Source organism: Columba livia, chromosome Z (assembly GCF_036013475.1).
Source record: "Columba livia isolate bColLiv1 breed racing homer chromosome Z, bColLiv1.pat.W.v2, whole genome shotgun sequence".
NCBI lineage: Eukaryota > Metazoa > Chordata > Aves > Columbiformes > Columbidae > Columba > Columba livia.
Window position 1 is genome coordinate 11027361 of NC_088642.1, and position 27352 is coordinate 11054712.

At 49.9% G+C, this 27352-nt stretch overlaps 1 protein-coding gene across 1 annotated transcript; it reads right to left on the minus strand.

The window, feature by feature from the left end:
* Positions 1-16391: 16391 nt before the first annotated feature.
* LOC135577350 (avidin-related protein 1-like) lies at positions 16392-18306 on the minus strand. The gene is made up of 4 exons (XM_065046630.1): positions 18149-18306; positions 17804-18017; positions 16893-17013; positions 16392-16615 (listed from the first exon to the last, which is right to left on the minus strand). Exons 1-4 carry the CDS (start codon positions 18218-18220, stop codon positions 16492-16494), a joined length of 531 nt encoding a protein of 176 aa, XP_064902702.1. The 5' UTR covers positions 18221-18306; the 3' UTR covers positions 16392-16491.
* Between the last annotated feature and the right edge of the window lie 9046 nt (positions 18307-27352).

Here is a 27352-nt window from a genome sequence, read left to right on the forward strand (position 1 = left end):
CTATGTCATCTGCTGTCCTCAGGACAGGTGGAAGGAATGAACAGGACTCTTAAAACCAAAAATGCTTGAACCTGTAGTCAAGATTCAGTTGCAATAGGGGTAGATTTGAAACGGCATCAGCACAGTTGGCTTTGGTTATCCTGCAGTAGTTGTAGCCTATATCATCCTGGTCGGTGTATTAATAACTGTTGTCAAGGTTGTTGGGAAAACAATCATCAAGACTGGGGCTGGGGAATCTTAACCAGGAAAGGAGCAGCAGGATACATAAAGTGGTGCTATGCATGCAGGTGCCACCAGCAATCCAGTAAAGAAAAGTTAGCCATGAGGCTCAATGTTTTAGTACTGGATTATCTTCTATAAATTCTTAAGACAGGAGTAGGGAGAACTGTTACAGCATACATTTAATGTATTCTTCTATCTGAAAAGTCTTGTTTAGGTTTAGTAGCTTGGCACTAGTAGCAGAAACAGATCAAACCTCAGGTCACAAGAGCAACTGTTGATGCCTAAACAGTGTTTCAGCAGGTGTCCTGCTGCGGTGCAGATACTGACCAGAGCAGGGAGGGGCCAGGGAAGGACAGACTGGGGACTGGAAAGGGGACAGAGGAATTGGAGTAGGTGCTGCGACCTGCCCGAGCTACCCTCCCCATTCCACCACACCACCCAGGCATGACCGCTGCTGCAAATACTGACCAGAAAATTTCCAGTGATGGTGAAGCTGAAGGTGCACTGTCTTTCCTTACCCAAGTGCTGGGAACTGACAAGGGGGGATGACTCATTTGATTTCTGAGTGCTCAACACAGCAATGTGGTACTTGCCAGTGAAGTTGCCTTGGCTGTTGACCATGGACTTGTGCATCTTGGAGCCCAGCTTGTTCTCCCACCAGCTAGTCAGGTCACAATGACTGGGGGATGAGCAGTCACGTCCCTGGGGGCTGTCTGCACACAGCCCCTCCCTCTGTCCCATGAGCACAGTGATAGAAAGAGGGCTGGGGATGTAGACTGGGCTGACTGGAGCTGCTCACTGATATGGCTGAGCCTGGGGGTCCCCGGCCTGTGTCCCAGTGTCCCCTGGCTGAGGGCTGTGCCTGGGCTTCACCCTGCCCTGCAGGAGGCCCTGCACCTGAACAGCCCTCTGGACGCTGCAACGGGTGGACAGAAGGATGGGGAATCACCAGAGCACAATTAGGGCATGTGTGTGGGGATGCCTGGTGATCTGCAGTGGCTCCAGGGGTTCGGCAGATGAAGGAAGCGAACTTGCCCCTTCAGCAACAAGAAGATCCAAGGGCATAGCAGGCCAGAATGGGCAGCCCTGGTCACAGGTACCAGGCAAGTGCAAAATGCTAGTGAATGCTGAGGCAGGATGCGGCCAGGAGGGCTACAGAAGGATTGAGGATGAGGCTGTAAAGGGACATGGGACAAAGATGCGGGGTGCCTGTGGCACGTGATGAACATGGCTTGTGGGCCAGTGGCCGTGAGACCATCAGTGCTGGCTCCCTCTAAACTCTGTTGTTCTGCTTTCTGTTTCTGTTCCCCCATGTAGTAAGCAGGTTGCTTCCATCATCTCCTCTCCCATCCTTTGCCTTTTTTGCGAGATGAGGAGAGATGGAATTGACAGCTGTGGGGGTGATATTAGGACAGAATAAAGTCTTAATCTCCAGGGGTCCGACATGATCCTGCATGGTTCTAAATGGCACTGCATCCCGCCATGGGGTTCTCCCACCAGAGGTCTGATCATAGCCCCAGTAACTGTTTGGGGAGGGTGACTATGAGAATGAGCACAGGATGGTCAGGGCAGTGCCAAGGATGCCATAGTGCAATGGGGCTGATCTGAGAAGCTGCATGTGGAACGTGAGGGTAAAGATGAGGGTGAAGGTATGAGGATGAGGATGCAGGGGTGAAGATGAGAATGCAGGGGTGAGGATGACGTTATGGGGTAAGGATGAGGATTTAAGAGTGAGAATGGGGATGTGAGGGTGAGGATGAGCATGCAGGGCTGGCTTTTGATCAAATGCTGAACGAACTGGCACAGTAGCCTGTTGGGATGAGCTGATACAGGTATACCTTGGACAGGCTGTGGTTCACGTCCAGGAGCCAGGGGGGCTGAGAGCAGCCCCAGAGCTAAGCAGGGATAGTAGGAGAGCCGCCAAGGCTGAGGAAGACTGGGGAATGGCAAGCACACCATGAGAGGAAGACACTTTCTCGCGCCACTGTGTGCTCACTGCCCCAAAGTCCCTGCTGCATCCCAGTGTCTTTCCCCAGCAGCCCTGCAGCCCGCAGGCAGCCCCCTCCTTCGAGCCCTCACACGTCTCCCTGCCCTCACAACTTCTCCTTGGGGTGCACAGGGCCAGCCAAGTTAAGAACTGCACATTACAGGTAAGGAAACTCCTGAGTTAGAAACTTCATGAGTTGCTGAAGTGATGTTCACATGGCGGATGATCTGTGTTAAGGGCACTGAGCCCTTGTTTGACTGCTGTAGTTTAGACCCAGCCCCAGCCCCTGCTGGCAACCAAAACCACATGCTGCTCACTCACCTCTCCCCTACAACTCGTGGGATGGAGAATCAGGAAAAAATAGGCAAAACTCATGCATTGGGACAAGAACAGTTTACTGGAACAGTGAAAAAACAAAGAAACAAACAAAGAAACAAACAACAAACCCTGGATAAACTATAACAACACTATGAATGAAGGAATATGAAAAGTGATGGATAAACAGTGCAATCGCACCACGTGGCAATTCCAGAGCCGCAGCTCACCTCCTCCAATGTCTCCAGCGGATTCCCAACTGCAGCCTGTGCTAAAACCTCCCTGTCATGAACAGCAGCTTCTGCATGAAACTCAAAAGCACTGAACCGAGTGGTCCAGAGAGAACTGATACCGTCCTGGACTGCTCCGGTCCGTGGCAAAGAGGGCAACTGCCACCTGGCCAGCCTCCTTTGCAACTGAGCACAGCCCTCTAAGGTATCAAATCCCCCTTTGGCTAGCTGGTTAGCTTTGGGTCAGCTGTCGTGGCTGTGTCATCCCCCCAGCTACCTCTAAAAATTAACCCTGTCTTGACTGGCCCAACATGTTCCAACCCTTACTCTATACCATCAACATCATGCTCAGGTCTTACACTTACCAATACATTTCAGTTAATTACTACCACTTTTGTATATATATACATGCGCACACACACACATATATGCACACAGATATTATTCCCTTAGTCCATGGCCTTCTCTCATCCTTCTAAAATGTTCATTGAGTATATTTTAGTCTATGACTTTGGATTCTATCTGTCAAGGTAGTTTCCCAGGTCAAGAAAGATGGAGTGTCATGTTGGAGTGTTGCATTGTTGCATGCTGCATCTGTAACTTCAATCTCGTGCATCTAGTGTAGTTCACGCCCACGGTTTGCAGGTCAAAGGTGTGGACCTCAAAGAGGTGGCTGGTTGCCAGTTGTCAAAGCCAGCTCTGGTTCCATCATTGCTGCATTTTGTTCAGTTTTATCAAAGTTCATCCTACATTAATCCAAAAGGTACTTACTGAAAACTTCTAATATGGTGGATAGTATTATGTAGTGATTCACAGTAGTACTTAACAGCATGCAGTTCACAGCATGGGAGTTTTCTCACCTGGAATCAAATTCCCGTGAGGTACACATTGGACTTCTCCACCCTCTGGTATTATCCACTAAGTGTACCCAGGTCTCTTAGCAAAAGGAATCTCACGGATGGGTTTGCCTTTGCCCAAGGCAGGAGGAACCCAGCCTGTTTTCCCTAACACATTCTTCCTGTGCACCACAGGGACTATATCCCCTTACAATACGTGGAAGCTTCGGCTGGACAGGAACAACTCAACTGACAGATGCCTTGCATTGACTAGCCAGGTGTCCATTGCTAAATTTAAATCCCGATTTCTGAAGGTTCAGGAACCCATTGCTCTTAGTGTACTCTTTAACAGTCCATTGTAGTGTTCAGTTTACCTGGAGGCTGGTGCCTAGTGCGGGATGTGATATACCCATTCAATGACGTGCTCTTTGGCTCGAGTGTCTGTGAGGTTGTTCCAGAAATTACTCCCATTGTCTGACTCCATTCTTTCAGGGTTGTCATGTCACCATAGGACTTGTTTTTCAAGGCCCAGGACAGCGTCCCGGGCAGTGGCACGGGGCACGGGGCACAGGGCACGGGGCATATATTTCCAACTATCCAGTGTTTGCTTCCACCGTTTTAGAACATGGCACTTTTCTTGGTGGGTTTGTGGGACTGTGATACAGTCAATCTGCCAGCCCTCCCCATATTTATACTTTAGCTATTGCCCCCCATGCCACACAGGCTTTAACCACTTGGCCGGCTTGATTGTAGCGTGTCTTCCACATTCGTGGATAACCTGGGCAACAGAATCTATGGTCAAGTCTACCAGGAACATAGCCAACAAAGTGTCAGCAAACAGGGATGAGGAAGTTAGCGTGGCAGTTTGCATGGAAGGGTGAGTGGCAAGGGTGAGGAAGCTCTGCCATCTCAAGAGATTAGTGCGGTTGGTGGTTATTACCCTCACAGGAGGAGCTTCACTATGGTAACCACTCAAAAGAAAGGTAAGTCCCCTGCACTTACCATGAAGGAGGCAGCAACACAGACAGAATTGCCAAGGAAACATGCAGCCGTCCAGACCTCAGGCTGCAGGGAATGCCAGAGTCTCTTGCTGGCGTGGAATGGTAAGAGAGAGAACAGCTATGCAAGGTGTGAGCAGGTGGACGACCTGCTCAGCCTGGTGGTGGAGCTAAAAGAGGAGGCAGAAGTGTTGCCAAGTATCAGGGAGGCAGAGAAAGAAATAGACTGGTGGGATCAATCCCTGGCCTCCCTGAAACATGAGGGACCACCACCAAGTAACCAAGACCAAGAGAGTTCTTCACCTTCCCCCAGCTGACTGAAGACAGCAGGTCAAGGGAAGGGGATGAATGGAAGCAAGTCCACATCTGAGGTAGCAGGTGAAACATCCCCTTGCCCATCCCACCTTCCCAGGTCCCTGTATACAACAGGTACGAGGCTCTGGGAGTGGAAGGCCAGTCAATAGCAAATTAAAATGAAGGACTGTTTACACCATCTACACCACAGGTGCTCACATGATCTGAAAGGCCCATCTCCGTATTACGACCACCTCCACAAGAAAGAAAAGGAGGGTTATAGTTGTAGGGGACTCCTTTCTGAGGGATACAGAAGGCCCAATATGCTGGAAGAACCCACCTCTTAGGGAGATTTGCTGCCTTCCTGGGGCTCAGGTGAGGGTCATCACAAGGAAACTTCCTAGCCCAACACGGCCGTCAGACTACTACCCATTACTGTTTTTTCATGTAGGTGGCAATGTGGTTGTGATCCATAATCCAAGGGCAATTAAAAGAGACCTCAGGGCCATGGGAAGGTTGGTGAGGATATCAGGTGCACAGGTGATTTTCTCCTCTCTTCTTCAAGTCGTGGGCAGTGACATTAGAATAAACAGATGGGAGCACTCTATTAACACATGGATCCATGGTGTCACTGCCACAATTTTGGCTTTTTTGATAATGGGCACCAGGTTTGCTGGTATCAGTTCACCTTACCCGTAAGGAGAAGAGTATCTTTGCACAAAAGTGAGCAGGGCTCGTTGACAGGGCTTTAAACTAGATATGATGGGGGAAAGGGGATGTAATCTGTCTCACCTATGGCATGCCCTGGTGACGGATGATGCAGAGGGGGCAGAGTTACTGAATACCAGACCCTAGAGATTGAAGAGGAAGTCTGGCAGAAGGAAGACTTTCCCTTGGTTGAGGAGGATTAGGTTAGAGATCATTTTACTCTGGACATCCACGGATCCATGGGCCCCAATGAGTTGCACCCATGAGTGGTGAGAGAATGAGCAGATATTGTTGCAAAGCCACTCTCCATCATCTTTGGAAGGTCTTGGAGAACAGGAGAGGTGCCTGAGGACTGGAGGAAATCCATCGTCACTCCAGTATTCAAAAGGGCAAGAAGGACAACCCAGGAAACTACAGGCCTCAGCCTCGCATCCATCCCTGGAAAGGTGATGAAATAACTAATTCTGGGCATCACCTCCAAGTATGTGGAGGAAAAGAAGGTTATCAGGAGTAGTCAACGTGGATTCACCAAAGGGAAATAATGTTTGACCAACCTGACAGCCTTCTACGATGGTATGACTGGCTGGGTCAATGAGGGGAGAGCAGCACGTGTTGTCTACCTTGGCTGAATGGCAGAGCTCAGGGGGTTGTGATCAATGGTGCAGAGTCTGGTTGGAGGCCTGTAGTTAGTGAGGTTCCCCAGGGGTCAGTATTAGGTCCTGTACTGTTCAACCTGTTCATCAGTGACCTAGATGAAAAGACTGAGTGCACCCTCAGCAAGTTTACTGATCACACCAAGCTGGGAGGAAGGCCTGCCACACCAGAAGGCTGTACTGCCATTCAACAAGACCTGGACAGGCTGGCAGACGAGAACCTGATGAAGTTCAACAAGGGCAAGTGTAGGGTCCTGCACCTGGGAGGAATAACCCCAGGCACCAGTACAGGTTAGGGGCAGACCTGCTGGGAAGCAGCACTGAAGAGAAGGACTTGGGAGTTCTGGTCGACAAGAGGTTGACCATGAGTCAACAATGTGCCCTTGTGGCCAGGAAGGCCAATGGTATCCTGGAGTGCATTAAGAAGAGTGTGACCAGCAGGTTGAGGAAGCTTGTCCTCCCGCTCTACCCTGCCCTGTCAAGGCCGCATCTGGAGTACTGTGTCCAGTTCTGGGCTCCACAGTTTAAGAAGGACAAGGAGGGTGTTCAGTGGAGGGCTACGAAGATGATTGAGGGTCTGGAGCATCTTTCTCAGGGGAAGAGATTGGGAGAATGCAGTCTGTTAATCCTTGTTGTGTATTGATAGGGATCATGGCTGAAAACATTGTGGTGAAACTAGTCCATCCAGCCACAGGAGATGACACATTGAGTATAGGGGGAACTGCAATTTACATATTAACGACAAGCTAATGACCCACAGCCCAGGCCGGCTGGCCAATACCAGAGGTGGAGGATGTGCTGGAGGGCACATAGCCCCATCCTCTGAGATGCCCAGCTTGGCAAACAAAGGGGAAAAGCTGAGACCCTTCAGTGGCCCAGGACTTGTCCAGACTTGTCAATCTCTTGCAATCACCCCTTTCTCCCCAGACTTTTCACTACTCGGAGAGCTATAAAAAATCTCACCTAAACAGCACAGGTAGGGAATCCACCCTCAGGACTCTTCACTCACTAGCCCAGCCTCACCGAGGGAATCCACCACCCCGAGGACCCTCAGCCCACCAGTCTTGCCAAAGGGAATTGAACCAGGCATTGGAGGACACTGTGCTCCTGAACTGCAAACCCGAGCATCCTCACCGTGGAACACCGAGGCCATACATCATCATACAAGTCCTGTCATTCATGCTGTGGATGAGTAACTGGGTCCCTCACCCTTTTCTTTCTTCCTTTCTCTTTGCTCTTTCCTTCTCTCCTTTTGTCTATATTCCTGTTTCTTTGTCTCTCCCTCCGTGATATATTACTCTCTTTCTCTCTCTCTTACACCTTAGTTTTCCTTCCCTCTCTTCCACTCTCTTTCTCTCTTTTCCTTTTGAACATATAAGGGTAACATCATCTTTAAGCTCTGCTGTTGGATTCTGGTTAAATTTCATATTATAGCTACTAATGGTTGCCAATGCATTGCCTGTAGTAGGACTTTTGCTGTTAATGTGTTGTTAAGTTCTGTTATACTTTTGCCAAGCCACTATTCGCTGTAATTAATATTTCAATACGTACTTTTAGTAAAAGTCATAATTGAATCTGAACTCTGGAGTGATTGTCTGTCATTCACTTCACATAACCACACAGAATTAACCCAGAGTTAACTCACACCTGGTCTCGTCTGTTGAGTCAGGGCACGTGTCGCGTTCAGAGTTAACTCATCCCTCATCCCACCTGTTGGGATGGGACAATCCTGGAGAAGAGAAGGCTGAGAGGGGATCTCATCAACATTTATGAATATCTCAAGGGTGGGTGCCAAGAGAATGGGACCAGACTCCTTTCAGTGGTGCCCAACGATAGGATAAGGGGCAATGGGCACGGACTGAAACATACAATATTCACTCTGTATATCAGGAGAAACTTCTTTACTTTGAGGGTGCCAGAGCCCTGGAACAGGCTGCCCAGAGAGGTTGTGGACTCTCCTTCTCTGGAGACATTCAGGACCCACCTGGACACATTCTTGTGCAACCTACTCTAGGTGACCCTGTTTTAGCAGGTGTGTTGGACTAGGTGATCTCCAGAGGTACCGTCCAACACTAAACATTCTGTGATTCTGTCTCCCGCTTAACTTGCTCAAAGGCTTGCTACTGCTGAGGGCCCCACTCATAACCAGCCTTTTTCCAGGCCACTTGTTAGAGAAGGCTCACAATCTGACATCTGACAGTAGCTTGAAACGTGCATTCTCCAAAACCCCACAACCCCCAAGAAAGTCTATGTTTCCATTTTAGTAGCTGGGGGAGACACAGCTGCTATTTTGAACACATCCACTGGGATGTGACAACATCCATTCTGCTGTCTTACTCATAAATACTGGATTTCCTATGTAGGTCCCTTGACCTTACTTTGTTTTATAGCTAAACTGGTTTTCAGAAAAATTTGGATTATCCTCTTCCTTTCCTCAAAAACTTCCTCTGCTGTGTCACTCCACACGATGGTGTCTTCAATGTATTGCAGGTGTTCCAGAGCTTTGGCCTGCTCCAGTCCACTCTGGATCAGTCCATGACAAATGGTGGAACTGTTTCCACCCCTGGGGCAGTCAATTTCAGGTGTACTGGATGCCCCTCCAGGTGAAAGCACTGTGGCCTGCACTCTGCTGCCAAAGAAATTGAGAAAAATGCATTAGCGATGTCAGTTGTGGAATATCGCTCAGTTGCCTTCGACGCCAGTTCATATTGCAGCTCTAGTATGTCCAGGACAACAGCAGTTAACAGTGGCGTGACTCTATTCAGGCCACAATAGCCTACTGGTAGTCTCCACTCTCCATTGGACTTCTGCACTGGCCATATGGGACTGTTAAAGAAGGAGTGAGTCTTACTGATCACTCCTTGCCTCTCCAGTTTACAAATCAACTTATGCATGGGAATCAGAGAGTCTTGGTTAGTGCACCACTGCCGCCGGTGCACCGTTGTGGTAGCAATTGGCACCTGCTGTTCTTTGACCCTCAGAAATCCTCCAACAGAAGGGGGCTTTGAGAGACTGGGCAAGGTAGACAGCTGTTTAATGTGCTCTGTCGCCACAGCTGCTACGCCAAAAGCCCACTGGCACCCTTTTGGCTTCTAAAAATCCCCTTTCCTGAGGTAGGCTATACCAAGGATGCGCAGAGCATCTGGGCCAGTCACAAAGGTGTGCTTTTGCCAGTCCTTCCCAGCTAGACCCACTTCAGTGTCTAACACAGTCAACTGCAGGGATCTGCCAGTCATTCCAGAAACACTGATGGGTTCTTCCCCTTCATAGTTTGATGGAATTAGAGTACATTGAGCACAGGTGTCCATTAGAGCCTTGTACTCTTGTCAGTCTGATGTTCTAAGCCATTGAATCTCCATAGTCAAATAAACCCGGTTGTCCCTCTCATCCACCTGGCTGAAGGCAGGGCTCCTCTCGTTCTGGTCATATTTTTTTTTGCAAATATGAATCAGAAGCCCCTTCAAGAGGATCAGAAGTAAGATCAGCCCTTCCACTCTGTCTGGGCAACTGCCCACTGGAAGCTAGAGCAGCATTTTTCCTGGCAGAATCCCCTCTTGTGGTTGTTTTTCCTTGCTACTCATGTACCTGTGCCTCTAGGACTGAGGTAGGTTTTGCCATCCCACCTCCTCATGTCTTCTCCATGGTCACACAGGAAAAACCACAGGGTTGTCCCTTTTTTGTACATTTTATATTCTTTCTCGTGATTATCTTCTTTCTCATGATCTGAGAGACACTCCCTCTGAGCATCTGAGTTCCTAGGCTGTACAGATGGTGAGTGGAACTTGTATTCGAAATGGTCCTCGTGGCTGCTCTGAAGCAGCAAGTGGATTCCCAGTTGCAGCCAGTGCCAAAATCTCCCACCATCCCAGACAGCAGCTGGCACCTGAAACACAAAAACACTGAACCGCTTTGTCCAGAGGGAACTAAGAATGTCCCAGACCACCCAGCTCCCTGGCAACAAGAGAGATGGAGAGAAAGAGACTGCCTCTCTGGTCAGCCCCCTTTATAACCGACCATGACCTTATACGGTATGGAATACCCTTTGGCTAGTTTTGGGTCAGCTGTCCTGGTTGTGGCATCCTCCCAGCTCCCTGTAGATATTAACCCTATACTCAACAATCCAGCACAGGCCCCACCTGATGGGTTGATGCATCAGTAAACCAAATCCTTGGTATTTGGAAGGTGGAATATCTAATGCAGGTTTTTGTCACTAGGTTCCAGATAGTCTCAGCTATCTGCCCAACCTGTTCCTTATACTGATCAAAGTCAATTATCTTGCGATCCTATAAATAATGGTCCTAAAGCGAGACCTTTGGAGCTCTCCTGGATCACAGCAGGACACGACTCACTGTCTCCCCCTGACTGGGATGCCTGTCAGGGCCGATTTCTCAAGGACTCAACAACCACCTAATACAGAATCACAGAATGTCAGGGATTGGAAGGGACCTCAAAAGATCATCCAGTCCAATCCCCCTGCTAGAACAGGAACACTTAGATGAGGTTACACAGGTATGTGTCCGGGTGGATTTTGAATGTCTCCAGAGCAGAAGACTCCACACCCTCCCCGGGCAGCCTGTTCCAGTGCTCTGATGCCCTTACTGAAAAGAAGTTTCTTCTCAAATTTAAGTGGAACCTCTTGTGGTCCAGTTTGAACCCCTTACTCCTTTTCCTACCGCTGGTTGTCACCGAGAAGAGCCTGGCTCCATCCTTGTGACATTCACCCTTTATATATTTGTAAACATTAATGAGGTCGCCCCTCAGTCTCCTCTTCTACAATATGAAGAACCCAGCTCCTTCAGCCTTTCCTCATAAGGGAGATGCTCTCCTCCCTTAATCATCTTCGTGGCTCTGTGCTGGACTCTCTCCAACAGTTCCTTGTCCTTCTTGAATTGAGGGGCCCAGAACTGGACACAATATTCCAGATGGGGTCTCACCAGGGCAGAGTAGAGGGGAAGGAGGACCTCTCTCAACCTACTAACCACCCCCCTTCTAATACACCCCAGGATGCCATTGGCCTTCCTGGCCACAAGGGCACAGTGCTGGCTCATGGTCATCCTGCTGTCCACCAGGACCCCCAGGTCCCTTTCCCCTACACTGCTCTCTAATAGGTCATTCCCCAACTTATACTGGAACATGGGGTTGTTCCTGCCCAGATGCAGGACTCTACACTTGCCCTTGTTATATTTCATTAAATTTTTCCCCACCCAACTCTCCAGCCTGTCCAGGTCTCACTGGATGGCAGCACAGCCTTCTGGTGTGTCAGCCACTCCTCCCAGCTTGGTGTCATCAGCAAACTTGCCGATAGTACACTCTATTCCCTCATTTAAAGAATTGATTACTATATTGAACAATACTGGCCCCAGTACTGACCCTTGAGGCACTCCACTAGATCCAGGCCTCCAACTGGACTCTGCCCCACTGGCCACAACTCTATGCCTTCTTTCCTTCAGCCAGTTCCCAGTCCACCTCACTACCTGACCGTCCAGACCACACTCCCTCAGTTTAGCTGTGAGGATGCTGTGTGAGACTGTGTCAAAAGCTTGACTGAAGTCAAGGTAGACCACATCCACTGGCCTGCCATCATCCATCCATCTTGTTATGTCTTCATAAAAGGTTATGAGGTTGGTCAAGCACGACTTCCCCTTGGTGAAGCCATGCTGACTGCCCCTAACGACCCTCTTATCCTTGATATGCTTTGAGATGGCACCAAGAATAAGTTGCTCCATCACTTTCCCAGGGATGGTGATGAGGCTGACAGACCTAGCATTACCTGGGTCCTCCTTCTTGCCCTTTTTGAAGACTGGAGTGACATTTGCTTTCCTCCAGTCCTCAGGCACCTCTCCCATTTCCCAAGACTTGGCAAAGATGATGGAGAGTGATCTAGCAATGACGTCAGCCAGCTTCCTCCGCATGTGCAGGTGCATGCCATCCAGGCCCATAGATTTATGGATGTCCAGATTGCCTAACTGTTCCCTAACCCAGTCCTCATCAATTAAGACAAACTCCTCCATTGTCCTGACTTCCTCTGGTGTGTCAGGGGTACAGGGCTCCCCAGGACAGCCTCCGGCAGAGTAGGCAGAGACAAAGAAGGCATTCAGTAACTCTGCCTTCACTGTATCTCCTGTCACCAGGGCACCCACCTCATTCATCAGTGGGCCTATGTTGCCTCTGGTGTCGGTTTTGTCTGCCGTGTATTTGAAAAAGCTCTTTCTGTTGCCCTTGACCCCTCTCGCCAGGTTTAATTCTAAGGAGGCCTTAACTTTCCTAGTTGCCTCCCTACATCCTCTGACAACAGCCTTATATTCTTCTCAAGGGGCCAGCCCCTCCTTCCATGATCTGTAAACTCTCCTCTTCCACTTGAGCTTACCCAGCAGTTCCTTGTTTAACCATGCAGGTCTCCTGGCTCCCTTCCTTGACTTCCTACGTATTGGGATGCTCTGATCTTGTGCCTGGTAGAAGCAGTCCCTGAATGCTAAACAACTATCTTGGGCCCCTTTACCTTCAAGCAGCCTTGCCCATGGGATTTCCCCTAGCAATTGTTTGAAAAGGCCAAAGTTTGCCCCGCTGAAGTCCGGGGTTGCAATTCTGCTTGGTATTCTCTTCCTGCCACACAAGATCGGGTACTCGACCATTTCACTGTGACTGAAACCAAGGCAGCCCTCAACCTTTACCGCTTCAACCAGACCCTCCTTGTTAGTGAGGATAAGGTCCAGCAACGCACCTCTCCTAGTCGACTCCTCCACCATTTGCATCAGAAACTTATCGTCAAGGCACTGGAGGAACCTCCTGGACTGTGGCTGGCTGACTGAGCAGTCCTTCCAGCAAACATCAGGGAAGTTAAAATCCCCCACGACAACAAGAGCCTGTGACTGTGAGGCTGCTCTCAGCTCTCTGTAGAAGGCTTCATCAACTTCCTCACCCTGATCTGGTAGCCTGTAATAGACACCCACAACAGTATCACCCCTGCCAGCCTGCCCCTTAATTCTCACCCATAGACTCTCAACTCCCTCCTCATCCGTGCCTGGACAGTACTCAGTACATTGTAGTTGCTCTCTCACGTAAAGAGCAACTCCACCACGTCGCCTGGCTGTCCTGTCTTTCCTGAGAAGGACATAGCCATCCACGACCACATTCCAGCCACGTTGGGCTCCAATGTGATTCTCTCAGCCCTGGATGCAGCCAGGATCTTCTCAGGTTTCTACCACACCACCACGGCCTCCACCAGCAAGCCAATCCTGGTGTCATCCTGCAAGTAGGAGCCCACCTTTGTCTTCACCACGTGCAGTAGCACCCCAGCAACGACGAACAGCCCACCTTTGGCTTCACTGTGCAATGCCTGTTCACAGCTACAGCAGTACTCAGCATGGCATCCCAGGGCTGCCAGCAATCTTTGGATTCATATGAGGATGTTGGGTGGGGAGGAGCAGGGTGAGACCGTGTGCAGTGGCTGATCCTGGGATGCCTTGGAGTTACGGCTCCTTGGCTTCCATGTGCACCCTGGGCATGATGATGGAGTGGCAAATGGGTGACAGAAGGGATAACAGTCCCAAATATGGGTTTTTTTCCTACCTGAGCATCCGTCCTCATGGTCACTGACCTGCAGGAGCCAGGGCCTCTTGTGAGGTGCCAGGGGACCCTGGTCATGCACAGAATTTTTGCACAGATTTGGTTTAGCAGCAATTTAGGATTTATTCACACTTTGTGGTAGATTACAAGGGTAGCTTGTATAGTTACTGATAGCATTTAATCATCAGCCAAATTACCGGTGATATAGTTGAAAGTTGTTATGATCTATCAAAAATAGCCATTTATTTACAGATTCATAACTGCCAAATTTCATGCTAAACTTACAGCAGGGTTTTTGATTCGAAGACCCATACACACACAAAAGAGGGTAAAATGAAACATAGAAACAAGCAGACAGGCAGACAAAGCAATTCAAAAATCAAATTACCCACACACAATCTCTCCCATGCATACACACACTAACTTATGATTAAAATTTCCCTTTTGTGAGTTTTATAAATTACTGATTTTCACATGTTGATATTCATCAAGAAACAATCATCAACTGAGCAAAATTAGGCCTTTGAATAGTTGTGAAACCGTCAGTTACCCCTCGCTGAATCTACATTAAATTGCTAATAGCGAGGGCTGGTGATTTAAAAGCCATCGTAACTTGACACTAGCACTCAGTTCCTGAGATGAGCTGATCGAAGCCAGCTTGGCAGGTCCCGATTAAGTGAAATCTCCGAGGTACAGAGAAGCCTTTTTTGTTGTTTTTGGTTTTGGTTTGTTTGTTTGTTTTTTCCTCTCAATCAGGTGCTTTCGTTCTTGAGAGACCCGTCAGCTCCTGGCAGCCCTTGCGAGAGCAGCTGACATGGAGTGGGCGTTACCATGGTGAGGGCGATCACATCCCTGCCCCTTGTCTTGAAAAAGCATCAGGGACGAGTCAGTGGCCACCAGATGCCAGAAGGGGCAATCAGCGTGTGACGTGGGTGAGTAGCACCCATGCTGTGCTGCAGCAGCACGTGTGGTAACTTGTGCACTGGGGAGCAGAGGTTGTCACTTTTTGCTTGTTAGACCCTATGACCTATTGCCACTGTCCCAGACCACTGCTGACCATGGTCCCGTCCATAAAGAAAGCTTGCCTCAAGAAGACTGTAGCAACTCAGACCAACGGCCTGCCCCGAACCTCGCCTGTTCAGGTTTCTGGCTGCAGGGAGTGTCAGAGCCTGCTGCTAGGTGATGATGCCCAGCATCCCACCTGTGTGAGGTGTGAACAGGAGCAAGATCTGCTCTACATGGTGGTGAAACTTAAGGAGGAGGTTGAGAGACTGAGGGCCATCACAGAGTGTGAAAAGGAAATTGACTGGTGGACTAACTCCCTGGCGTGCCACTCAGAGAAGCTCCATGGGGATACTCCCCAAAAGGTGATGAACCCCTTGCCCTGTTGGGCAGAGGGAGAAGACCTGAGACAGCTCCTGCCCTGTTGCTGTCAGGCAGAGGTAGGGGACAGAACAGATGACAAGGTTTGGAAGCTAGTTCCAGTTGGGGGCTGTGGGCAACCGCCCTCCCTCCCTCCCTACCTGCTTTGCTTCCCCAGGTGCCCCTCCGTAATAGGTTTGAGGCCCTGGATCTTGAAGAGGAGGTAGGCGAGGATGTGGTGCAAGACTCACCTACAAGGTCACACAGAAAGAGGCAGTAGTCCTTGTGCCTCAAGACCTCCTCAGATAAGAAAGAAAAAAGGGTAATTGTAGTAAGCAATTCCCTTCTGAGAGGAACGAAGGGCCCAGTATGCAGCATTCACCCTCATTGTAGGGGAGTTTGTAGTCTACCTGGAGCCCAGATCAGGGACATCACCAGGATGCTACCCAGCCAGGTGCACCCAACAGAAATAGAACAGCATGGCACAGCATGGCAAAATGCACTGTGGCAAAGCACAGTGCAGCACAGCATGGCATCGCACAACAGGGCACGGCATGGCACCAGACAGCACAGAAGAGCAGAACAAGCACAGGCAGCCTTTCAGCTGTTCACGCTGCATCCCGGGGATGCCATAGCACAGCCAGAGTGCGCAGGTCCTCATTGTCTTACTACACCCTGGGGATGGCATGACACAGCGTGGCACAGCACAGCAGAAGCGGGCAGCCCCCAGCCAGAGACTGTCCCCAGGCTGCCCTTACCTTCCTGGAAGCAGCAGTGTGGGGACCAAGCAGGGCCAGGGCAAGCAGGAGGCAGCACTGGAGGCTCCCCATGGCGACAGTGGCAGCAGTGGTGGCCGTACATGGTGCCTGAGCTCAGCATTCACTGTTGTCCCACATCCACTCATCCTATTTTATAGTGGAGTGGGCTGCAGTTGGGCAGCAATGGCCCATGCCAGGGATTCCTGCCAAGGGCCACCCCAGTGGAACATGGGCCACTAGTCTCCATGCCAGACTGAGCAGGGTCCTGTTCCCTGGGCAAGGTGGGATTCCAGAGAGAGCATGGTGTGGTGGTGAGGGTTGCAAAGGAGGACCCTGGGTCATGAGGGGGTCACGGCAGGGAACACAGACTGTACCTTGGGGACAGTGACAGGAGAAGCCATGGGATGCTGTGAGGGGATAGGAAAACATGGGCACTGGGCCACGACATGAGGAAGCAGACACTTGTTTGCAGCAAAGCTTTATTATTAGAAGCAGGTGATGGGGAGGAGAGGGGGTCTACATGTTAGAAGCAGGTCCTGGAGCAGGGGAGGGAGTCTACATATTAGAAACAGGTGGTGGGGCAGTAGATGGTGTCAGCATCCCAGATTCTTCTGTCAGCCTTGCAATCTCCTGCGACATCACTCTGGTCCTGTCGGTGCAGACGAGTGAAGGTGTTGGTGCCAACCCTTCAGGGACACAGAAGGAAGAGATGTAAAGGTGGGAAAAGCACACTTGCACAAGACAAATGCACACTCCCAGTGCTGAATACCCATTCAATCCCATCCCACTCTCCAACAGTATTTGCATTTTCGCGGGACCTCTGAGAGGCCATGCCCGAGTACCCCATCCTCGGTCACCCTCACAGTGGCAGTAGCTCTGCCGAGCACTCAGTACTGCAGGGTGGGAGAGCTCAAACCCAGGGATGTGCAGGGAACCCGCATGTGGCAAGGACAGGGGGCTCACATGGTGGCTTTCCAGTCATCCTCAATCTTGTCCTGGTGTGACCGCCGGAGCCACATGGTCTTCAAAGTCTCCTTTCCCTTCTTGTCCACAAAGCACTGTCCCGTGAAGACGCTGATGGAGTCTGTGGGATGAAGCAGGAGGTGGAGGTGAGAGTGGCCAGATGTGCAGATAAGTGCTGAGCCAGGACAGGGGACATCAGACCTGGGCTGTCCCTGCCCTCTGGGGACAACAGTGATGAGGAAGGCAGGTAGAAGGGGTCAGAGGGCTGCTCTCACATGGAGATAGGCAGACAGCAGTAGGCTTCAGCCCCCAGCACATCCTGTGTGCTCAGGGACTGGGAGGTGACACCAGCTAAGGACTTCCAGGGTGAAGGATGGGGGATCATCGAGGACATCACAGGGGAGGGCAGAATAGCATGAAGGACACCACATGGGAGGGCAGGAGAGCACTGGAGACATCAGAGGATGAACAGGAGAACATTGGAAACAGCAGAGGTAGGGCAAAGGACAAATGAAGACATGACAGGAAAGGCAAGGGAACTGTGGAAAAACCACAGGAAGGTCAAGAGATCTTTGGGGACATCAGAAGAAAGGCAGAAGAGCTCTTAAAGCATCACAGGAAGGGCAGAGGAGCTCTGAGGATATCACAGGGAGGGCATGGGAGATCTGGGGTCATCGCAGAAAGGGCAGGGGAAGATTTGGAACATCACAGGGAGGGCCCAGGAATGGTGAGAACGTTGCAAGGGAGGTTCGGGGACACTAGAGGTCGGGCATGGGACCATGGGAGACATCACAGGGAATACAAAAGACCATTGGCAACATTACAGGTAAGGCAGGGGACCATTGGGGACATCACAGGGAGGGGAGGGGAGTTCTGCAGGCACTGCAGGGAGGCTGGGGATGGAAGAGCACCTGAAAAGTTCCAGTTGATGGTGAAGCCGAAGGTGACGTTCTTGCTACATGTGTTTGGGTTATGCTGGAACCCTACCAGTGGTGAGCGACGGATGTTGCCTGGGGTGTCTTTCACAGCCGTGAGGTAGGACCCATTAAATTTGCCTTCTTTATCCACAGGGCCGATGGTCATGTTGGAGCCCAGGTCGTTGATCCACTTACCGGTCAGCTCGCACTGTAGCGGAGGGGACCCAGTATTGGTGCCACAGCACAGCCCAGTCACAGACAGGGCAGCAAGAGGGGGCATCCCTGGGAGACAGAGCCCCCCTGCCCAACCTGCCCCATGCATCCCAGCCCTGACATTACCTTTGTTACAGAGAAGCCAGGAACCACCAGGGCCAGGCTGAGCACCAGGAGGAAGGGAGACACTTGCACCATCTCTGCAGCAGACAGACAGACAGCTGGAGAACACGGGGATGTGCTCCTCGTAGTTGTCTGCCGATGTGTCTGCTCCCTCAGCTTTTTATTGCTACCAGGGCTGCGGGTGGCACCTCCAGTCAGGATGTTGTGCAATCTGGGTGTTTCCAAATTGGCAGTTCGTAGCCGTAGGTGAGGACATTTACAGGCAGATACTACCACAAGCATCTGCTGAAACTATCCCTCCTTGTGCTGATACAGACCTGCCCCAGGGTCACCAGACAATCTCAAGACAAGCCCGAGTCATGTTCTCACCTTGGTTACAAGTGTTCTTGCTTTGATCACAAGGGTAGCGAGTAGAAATGAACAGGCCTTCTTCACCTGGTGGTCACTACACAGACCAGCATTATGGTTCTGCCTAGGGTATCAATGTTCTTGTCTTGATCAAAGAGTGTGAGTTCCTACCCCTATTGGAATGACTCTCACAGCAGGGAGAAAAGTGTTGTAACATGATAAGTTGAAAAAAGTGATAAACCAAATTCAGATCAGTGGACAGAAATCCCTAATCACTGTCCATCACGATGCAGAGGAGGTACTTCATGTCTAATGAAGAGTGAAGAAAAATGAAGAACATAGATGCTAGAAAGTCCTGTTGGCATGGTCTCCGACGGCAGACGGAGCATTAAAATTTATGCTACACCCTATCATGAATTTTGTGACTCTCGTTATACTATGTTTGTTGTTCAATTTTGATTTCTATATCAAACTTTGAAAAAAATGGTAGGTAGGGAGTAGGTTTCCTTAGCTTCTTGAATTATTTGGTGTTGTGCTTCTTACAGAACTTGTTTAGAAAATGCTTATCCAGACTTCACTTAGCATAACTTAAGTACATTTAGCATAACTTCTGCAAGCTGTGAACTTCTGAGTTTCCTGCCTCATTAAGCAAAATGGCCTCAGGAGGTAAGGGGAGGTGGAGGTAAGTAAAGAAATAGAGGGGCATAGGAAGGAAGATAAAAGAGAAAAATGAAACTTGTTTTGGTTAATGCCAAGACCTTTTTTTTTCTCTAGCTACAGGAGAAGCAGCTAAAGGTCAGGACTTCGACTGGCAGCCCCCTGAACAAAAACCATGAGATCCAACAAAGAAGAGGGAGACTGTGTGTTCGATGAAGAATTGGCTGGATGGTCACAACCAGAGGGTAGTTATTAATGTCTGGTTGGACACCGGTAACAACTGATGTCCCTGAGGTGTCCATATTTGGACCAGGAGTGTTTAATGTCTTCTTCAATGGCACAGACAGTGGGATCGAGTGCACTCTTAGCAAGTTTGCAGATGAAACCAAGCTGAGTTGTGCAGTTGATACACCTGAGCGGTGGGATGCCATTCACAGGGACTTGGACAAGTTTGAGAAGTACGCATATGTGAGCCTCATGAGGTACAACAAGGCCAAGTGTAAGGTCCTGCACCTGGGTCAGGGCAGCCCCCAGTATCAATACAGACTGGGGGATGAAGGGGTGGAGAGCAGCCCTGCTGAGAATAACCTGGGGCTACTGATGAATGGAAAGCTGGACATGAGCCGGCAATGTGCACTCACAGCCCCGAAGGCCAATCGTATCTTGGGCTGCATCAGAAGAAGCATGGCCAGCAGGTCAAGGGAGGTGACTCTGACTGTCAGCTCTGCTCTGGTGAGACCCCACCTGGACTCCTGCACCCAACTCTAGAGCTCTCAGTACAGAGAAGAAAGGGACCTGTTGGAGAAAGTTCGGAGGAGGCCACAAAAATGATCAAAGGGCTGAAACATCTATCCTGTGAGGACAGGCTGAGAGTGTTGGAGTTCTTCAACCTGGAGAAAGAAGGCTCCAGGGAGACCTTACTGGAGCCTTTCAGTGCTTGAAAGGGACCTATAAGAAAGACGGGGACAGAGCCTGTTATGATAAGAGAGGGGGTTATGGTTTTAAACTAGACAAGGAGAGATCAGACTAGAGATAAGGAAGAGTATTTTTTGTGATGATGGTGGTGAAACACTGCAACAGGTTGCCCAAAGAGATGGTAGGTTCCCCAATGCTGGAAACATTCAAGACCAGGCTGGACGGGGCTCTGAGCAACCTGATCTAGTTGAAGATAACCCTGCTCATTGCAGGGGGTGTGTACTAGATGAGCTTTGAAGGTCCTTTCCAACCCAAACTATTCTGTGATTCAGTGAGATCTCAGAACGCAATTTTGCAGTTGGTCCAGAGTGATGCACAGGGGTGGGAGGCTTAGATTGCAGGGCTATACTTGCCCAAGGTTATCTTTGTTTGTGGGCCCTCTTCAGGAGACATCCAGCTCAAGTTGCTCTGCAGTGTACCTTGCAAATAAATTACTTATTTCAGAAGGATTTCTGGAATCCATAACAGAGGGTCTGCCGTGGGAAACGTAGGGAAAAGAAACTTTCAGAAGAATGGCTAAAAAAATCACAAAACTTCCCTGTCTACATAGTATTGTTGAACTACTTTTGATAAAATAACATATATCTCTTTCTTTTATATGTATGCCTCTCTATCTATGTTACCCCAACCATGACTGGAATATGGCATTATCTGTTTACAGACACAGAGGCAAGAGCTGACCATACCACCACTCTGTGGAAGAACAGATTGACTTTAGTCACAGGGTGGAATGTGGCAGTGCAGAATGGTCTGGGACCTCGTGGCAATCTCAAGACAGGATGACGTTGTGTTCTCAGCTTGGTTACAAGTGTTCTTGCTTTGATCACAAAGGCAGTGAGTAGAAATGAACTGGCCTTCCTACCTAGTGACCACTAGACAGGCCAGCATTATGTTCCTGCCCAGGGGACAAAAGTTCTTGTTTTGATCAAAGGGTGGAGTAAGTTGGGAAAATTAAGAGCTCCTGGCTTGGTGATCACAAGGCAAGCCAACGTTGTTCTTGTTGTGATCAAGGAGTCCCCGAGTTCAGCTGATCAGAGCCAGCTCAGCCGGAGCTGCATCGGTGGATCGTGTGTTACAGGGGGGTTGTTCAGTTTTGGGGGTTTGATTTTGAGACTTAGAAGCACCTGGCAGCCCTTGCGAGAGTGGCTGATGTGGTGTGGGTGTTACCATGGTGATGGCGATCACGTCCCTGCCTCTCACCTTGAAAAAGCCTCCGTGAGGCTCTGGGAAGGGCAACCAGCTTGTGAAGTGAGTGAGTACCACCCACACTGAGCTGCAGCAGCAGTAGTAGGGTGCAGAGGTTGTCACCACTTGCTTGATAGACCACCTAAATTATTGCCAGTGACCCAGACTGCTGCTGACCGTGGTCTCCTCCAGAAAGAGAGGTTGTCACAAAAAGATTGTGGTGACCCAGGTTGAGGGCCTCCCCCAAAGCATGGCTGTTCAGGTTTCCAGCTGCAGGGAGTGCCAGAGCTTACTGCTGCCAGGGGAGGGAGGCCAGCATCCCATCTGTGTGAGGTGTGAGCAGGTGCAAGATCTGCTCAGGATGGTGGTGAAACTTAAGGAGGAGGTTGAGAGACTGAGGGCCATCAGGGAGTGTGAAAAGGAGATTGATTGGTGGAGGAACTCCCTGGCATACCAGAGACAAAGTTCCCAGGGAGGTACCCCTCAAAAGGTGAGGGACCCCCGGCCCTGTTGGGCAGAGGGTTGAGACCCAAGGCAGCCCCTGCCCTGTCACTGTCAGACAGAGGCAGGGGACCAAAAAGAGGAGGGTTGGAAGCGAGTTCCAGTTTGGCATCATGGGCAACCCCCCCTCCATACCTGCTTTGCTTCCCCAGGTGCACCTCCGTAATAGGTTTGAGGGCCTGGATCTTGAAGAAGAGGTAGGTGAGGATGTGGTGCAAGGCCCTCCTACAAGGTCACATAGGAAGAGGCAGTTGACTGCACACCTGAGGACTGCTTCCGATAAGAAAAAAAGAAGGGTAATTGTAGTAGGCAATTCCCTTCTGAGAGGGACAGAGGGCCCAACTGTCCAGGAGGTTCCTCCAGTGCCTTGACGATAAGTTTCTGTTGTAAATGGTGGAGGAGTCGACTAGGAGAGGTGCGTTGCTGGACCTTATCCTCACTAACAAGGAGGGTCTGGTTGAAGCGGTAAAGGTTGAGGGCTGCCTTGGTTTCAGTCACAGTGAAATGGTCGAGTACCCGATCTTGTGTGGCAGGAAGAGAATACCAAGCAGAATTGCAACCCCGGACTTCAGCGGGGCAAACTTTGGCCTTTTCAAACAATTGCTAGGGGAAATCCCATGGGCAAGGCTGCTTGAAGGTAAAGGGGCCCAAGATAGTTGTTTAGCATTCAGGGACTGCTTCTACCAGGCACAAGATCAGAGCATCCCAATACGTAGGAAGTCAAGGAAGGGAGCCAGGAGACCTGCATGGTTAAACAAGGAACTGCTGGGTAAGCTCAAGTGGAAGAGGAGAGTTTACAGATCATGGAAGGAGGGGCTGGCCCCTTGAGAAGAATATAAGGCTGTTGTCAGAGGATGTAGGGAGGCAACTAGGAAAGTTAAGGCCTCCTTAGAATTAAACCTGGCGAGAGGGGTCAAGGGCAACAGAAAGAGCTTTTTCAAATAAACGGCAGACAAAACCGACACCAGAGGCAACATAGGCCCACTGATGAATGAGGTGGGTGCCCTGGTGACAGGAGATACAGTGAAGGCAGAGTTACTGAATGCCTTCTTTGTCTCTGCCTACTCTGCCGGAGGCTGTCCTGGGGAGCCCTGTACCCCTGACACACCAGAGGAAGTCAGGACAATGGAGGAGTTTGTCTTAATTGATGAGGACTGGGTTAGGGAACAGTTAGGCAATCTGGACATCCATAAATCTATGGGCCTGGATGGCATGCACCTGCACATGCGGAGGAAGCTGGCTGACGTCATTGCTAGATCACTCTCCATCATCTTTGCCAAGTCTTGGGAAATGGGAGAGGTGCCTGAGGACTGGAGGAAAGCAAATGTCACTCCAGTCTTCAAAAAGGGCAAGAAGGAGGACCCAGGTAATGCTAGGTCTGTCAGCCTCATCACCATCCCTGGGAAAGTGATGGAGCAACTTATTCTTGGTGCCATCTCAAAGCATATCAAGGATAAGAGGGTCGTTAGGGGCAGTCAGCATGGCTTCACCAAGGGGAAGTCGTGCTTGACCAACCTCATAACCTTTTATGAAGACATAACAAGATGGATGGATGATGGCAGGCCAGTGGATGTGGTCTACCTTGACTTCAGTCAAGCTTTTGACACAGTCTCACACAGCATCCTCACAGCTAAACTGAGGGAGTGTGGTCTGGACGGTCAGGTAGTGAGGTGGACTGGGAACTGGCTGAAGGAAAGAAGGCAGAGAGTTGTGGCCAGTGGGGCAGAGTCCAGTTGGAGGCCTGGATCTAGTGGAGTGCCTCAAGGGTCAGTACTGGGGCCAGTATTGTTCAATATAGTAATCAATTCTTTAAATGAGGGAATAGAGTGTACTATCGGCAAGTTTGCTGATGACACCAAGCTGGGAGGAGTGGCTGACACACCAGAAGGCTGTGCTGCCATCCAGTGAGACCTGGACAGGCTGGAGAGTTGGGTGGGGAAAAATTTAATGAAATATAACAAGGGCAAGTGTAGAGTCCTGCATCTGGGCAGGAACAACCCCATGTTCCAGTATAAGTTGGGGAATGACCTATTAGAGAGCAGTGTAGGGGAAAGGGACCTGGGGGTCCTGGTGGACAGCAGGATGACCATGAGCCAGCACTGTGCCCTTGTGGCCAGGAAGGCCAATGGCATCCTGGGGTGTATTAGAAGGGGGGTGGTTAGTAGGTTGAGAGAGGTCCTCCTTCCCCTCTACTCTGCCCTGGTGAGACCCCATCTGGAATATTGTGTCCAGTTCTGGGCCCCTCAATTCAAGAAGGACAAGGAACTGTTGGAGAGAGTCCAGCACAGAGCCACGAAGATGATTAAGGGAGGAGAGCATCTCCCTTATGAGGAAAGGCTGAAGGAGCTGGGTTCTTCATATTGTAGAAGAGGAGACTGAGGGGCGACCTCATTAATGTTTACAAATATATAAAGGGTGAATGTCACAAGGATGGAGCCAGGCTCTTCTCGGTGACAACCAGCGGTAGGAAAAGGAGTAAGGGGTTCAAACTGGACCACAAGAGGTTCCACTTAAATTTGAGAAGAAACTTCTTTTCAGTAAGGGCATCAGAGCACTGGAACAGGCTGCCCGGGGAGGGTGTGGAGTCTTCTGCTCTGGAGACATTCAAAATCCACCCGGACACATACCTGTGTAACCTCATCTAAGTGTTCCTGTTCTAGCAGGGGGATTGGACTGGATGATCTTTTGAGGTCCCTTCCAATCCCTGACATTCTGTGATTCTGTATTAGGTGGTTGTTGAGTCCTTGAGAAATCGGCCCTGACAGGCATCCCAGTCAGGGGGAGACAGTGAGTCGCGTCCTGCTGTGATCCAGGAGAGCTCCAAAGGTCTCGCTTTAGGACCATTATTTATAGGATCGCAAGATAATTGACTTTGATCAGTATAAGGAACAGGTTGGGCAGATAGCTGAGACTATCTGGAACCTAGTGACAAAAACCTGCATTAGATATTCCACCTTCCAAATACCAAGGATTTGGTTTACTGATGCATCAACCCATCAGGTGGGGCCTGTGCTGGATTGTTGAGCATAGGGTTAATATCTACAGGGAGCTGGGAGGATGCCACAACCAGGACAGCTGACCCAAAACTAGCCAAAGGGTATTCCATACCGTATAAGGTCATGGTCGGTTATAAAGGGGGCTGACCAGAGAGGCAGTCTCTTTCTCTCCATCTCTCTTGTTGCCAGGGAGCTGGGTGGTCTGGGACATTCTTAGTTCCCTCTGGACAAAGCGGTTCAGTGTTTTTGTGTTTCAGGTGCCAGCTGCTGTCTGGGATGGTGGGAGATTTTGGCACTGGCTGCAACTGGGAATCCACTTGCTGCTTCAGAGCAGCCACGAGGACCATTTCGAATACAAGTTCCACTCACCATCTGTACAGCCTAGGAACTCAGATGCTCAGAGGGAGTGTCTCTCAGATCATGAGAAAGAAGATAATCACGAGAAAGAATATAAAATGTACAAAAAAGGGACAACCCTGTGGTTTTTCCTGTGTGACCATGGAGAAGACATGAGGAGGTGGGATGGCAAAACCTACCTCAGTCCTAGAGGCACAGGTACATGAGTAGCAAGGAAAAACAACCACAAGAGGGGATTCTGCCAGGAAAAATGCTGCTCTAGCTTCCAGTGGGCAGTTGCCCAGACAGAGTGGAAGGGCTGATCTTACTTCTGATCCTCTTGAAGGGGCTTCTGATTCATATTTGCAAAAAAAAATATGACCAGAACGAGAGGAGCCCTGCCTTCAGCCAGGTGGATGAGAGGGACAACCGGGTTTATTTGACTATGGAGATTCAATGGCTTAGAACATCAGACTGACAAGAGTACAAGGCTCTAATGGACACCTGTGCTCAATGTACTCTAATTCCATCAAACTATGAAGGGGAAGAACCCATCAGTGTTTCTGGAATGACTGGCAGATCCCTGCAGTTGACTGTGTTAGACACTGAAGTGGGTCTAGCTGGGAAGGACTGGCAAAAGCACACCTTTGTGACTGGCCCAGATGCTCTGCGCATCCTTGGTATAGCCTACCTCAGGAAAGGGGATTTTTAGAAGCCAAAAGGGTGCCAGTGGGCTTTTGGCGTAGCAGCTGTGGCGACAGAGCACATTAAACAGCTGTCTACCTTGCCCAGTCTCTCAAAGCCCCCTTCTGTTGGAGGATTTCTGAGGGTCAAAGAACAGCAGGTGCCAATTGCTACCACAACGGTGCACCGGCGGCAGTGGTGCACTAACCAAGACTCTCTGATTCCCATGCATAAGTTGATTTGTAAACTGGAGAGGCAAGGAGTGATCAGTAAGACTCACTCCTTCTTTAACAGTCCCATATGGCCAGTGCAGAAGTCCAATGGAGAGTGGAGACTACCAGTAGGCTATTGTGGCCTGAATAGAGTCACGCCACTGTTAACTGCTGTTGTCCTGGACATACTAGAGCTGCAATATGAACTGGCGTCGAAGGCAACTGAGCGATATTCCACAACTGACATCGCTAATGCATTTTTCTCAATTTCTTTGGCAGCAGAGTGCAGGCCACAGTGCTTTCACCTGGAGGGGCATCCAGTACACCTGAAATTGACTGCCCCAGGGGTGGAAACAGTTCCACCATTTGTCATGGACTGATCCAGAGTGGACTGGAGCAGGCCAAAGCTCTGGAACACCTGCAATACATTGAAGACACCATCGTGTGGAGTGACACAGCAGAGGAAGTTTTTGAGGAAAGGAAGAGGATAATCCAAATTTTTCTGAAAACCAGTTTAGCTATAAAACAAAGTAAGGTCAAGGGACCTACATAGGAAATCCAGTATTTATGAGTAAGACAGCAGAATGGATGTTGTCACATCCCAGTGGATGTGTTCAAAATAGCAGCTGTGTCTCCCCCAGCTACTAAAATGGAAACACAGACTTTCTTGGGGGTTGTGGGGTTTTGGAGAATGCACGTTTCAAGCTACTGTCAGATGTCAGATTGTGAGCCTTCTCTAACAAGTGGCCTGGAAAAAGGCTGATTATGAGTGGGGCCCTCAGCAGTAGCAAGCCTTTGAGCAAGTTAAGCGGGAGACAGAATCACAGAATGTTTAGTGTTGGATGGTACCTCTGGAGATCACCTAGTCCAACACACCTGCTAAAACAGGGTCACCTAGAGTAGGTTGCACAAGAATGTGTCCAGGTGGGTCCTGAATGTCTCCAGAGAAGGAGAGTCCACAACCTCTCTGGGCAGCCTGTTCCAGGGCTCTGGCACCCTCAAAGTAAAGAAGTTTCTCCTGATATACAGAGTGAATATTGTATGTTTCAGTCCGTGCCCATTGCCCCTTATCCTATCGTTGGGCACCACTGAAAGGAGTCTGGTCCCATTCTCTTGGCACCCACCCTTGAGATATTCATAAATGTTGATGAGATCCCCTCTCAGCCTTCTCTTCTCCAGGATTGTCCCATCCCAACAGGTGGGATGAGGGATGAGTTAACTCTGAACGCGACACGTGCCCTGACTCAACAGACGAGACCAGGTGTGAGTTAACTCTGGGTTAATTCTGTGTGGTTATGTGAAGTGAATGACAA

Excerpts from the sequence above, each read along its gene's own strand:
- LOC135577350 (XM_065046630.1), bottom strand. The coding sequence starts at position 18,220 with ATGGTGCAAGTGTCTCCCTTCCTCCTGGTGCTCAGCCTGGCCCTGGTG. Across the intron at positions 18,018-18,148 it reads CTGGCTTCTCTGTAACAAAG|TGCGAGCTGACCGGTAAGTG; the intron begins GTAATGTCAGGG and ends CCTCCGCTACAG. Across the intron at positions 16,616-16,892 it reads GATGACTGGAAAGCCACCAT|GGTTGGCACCAACACCTTCA; the intron begins GTGAGCCCCCTG and ends GTGTCCCTGAAG.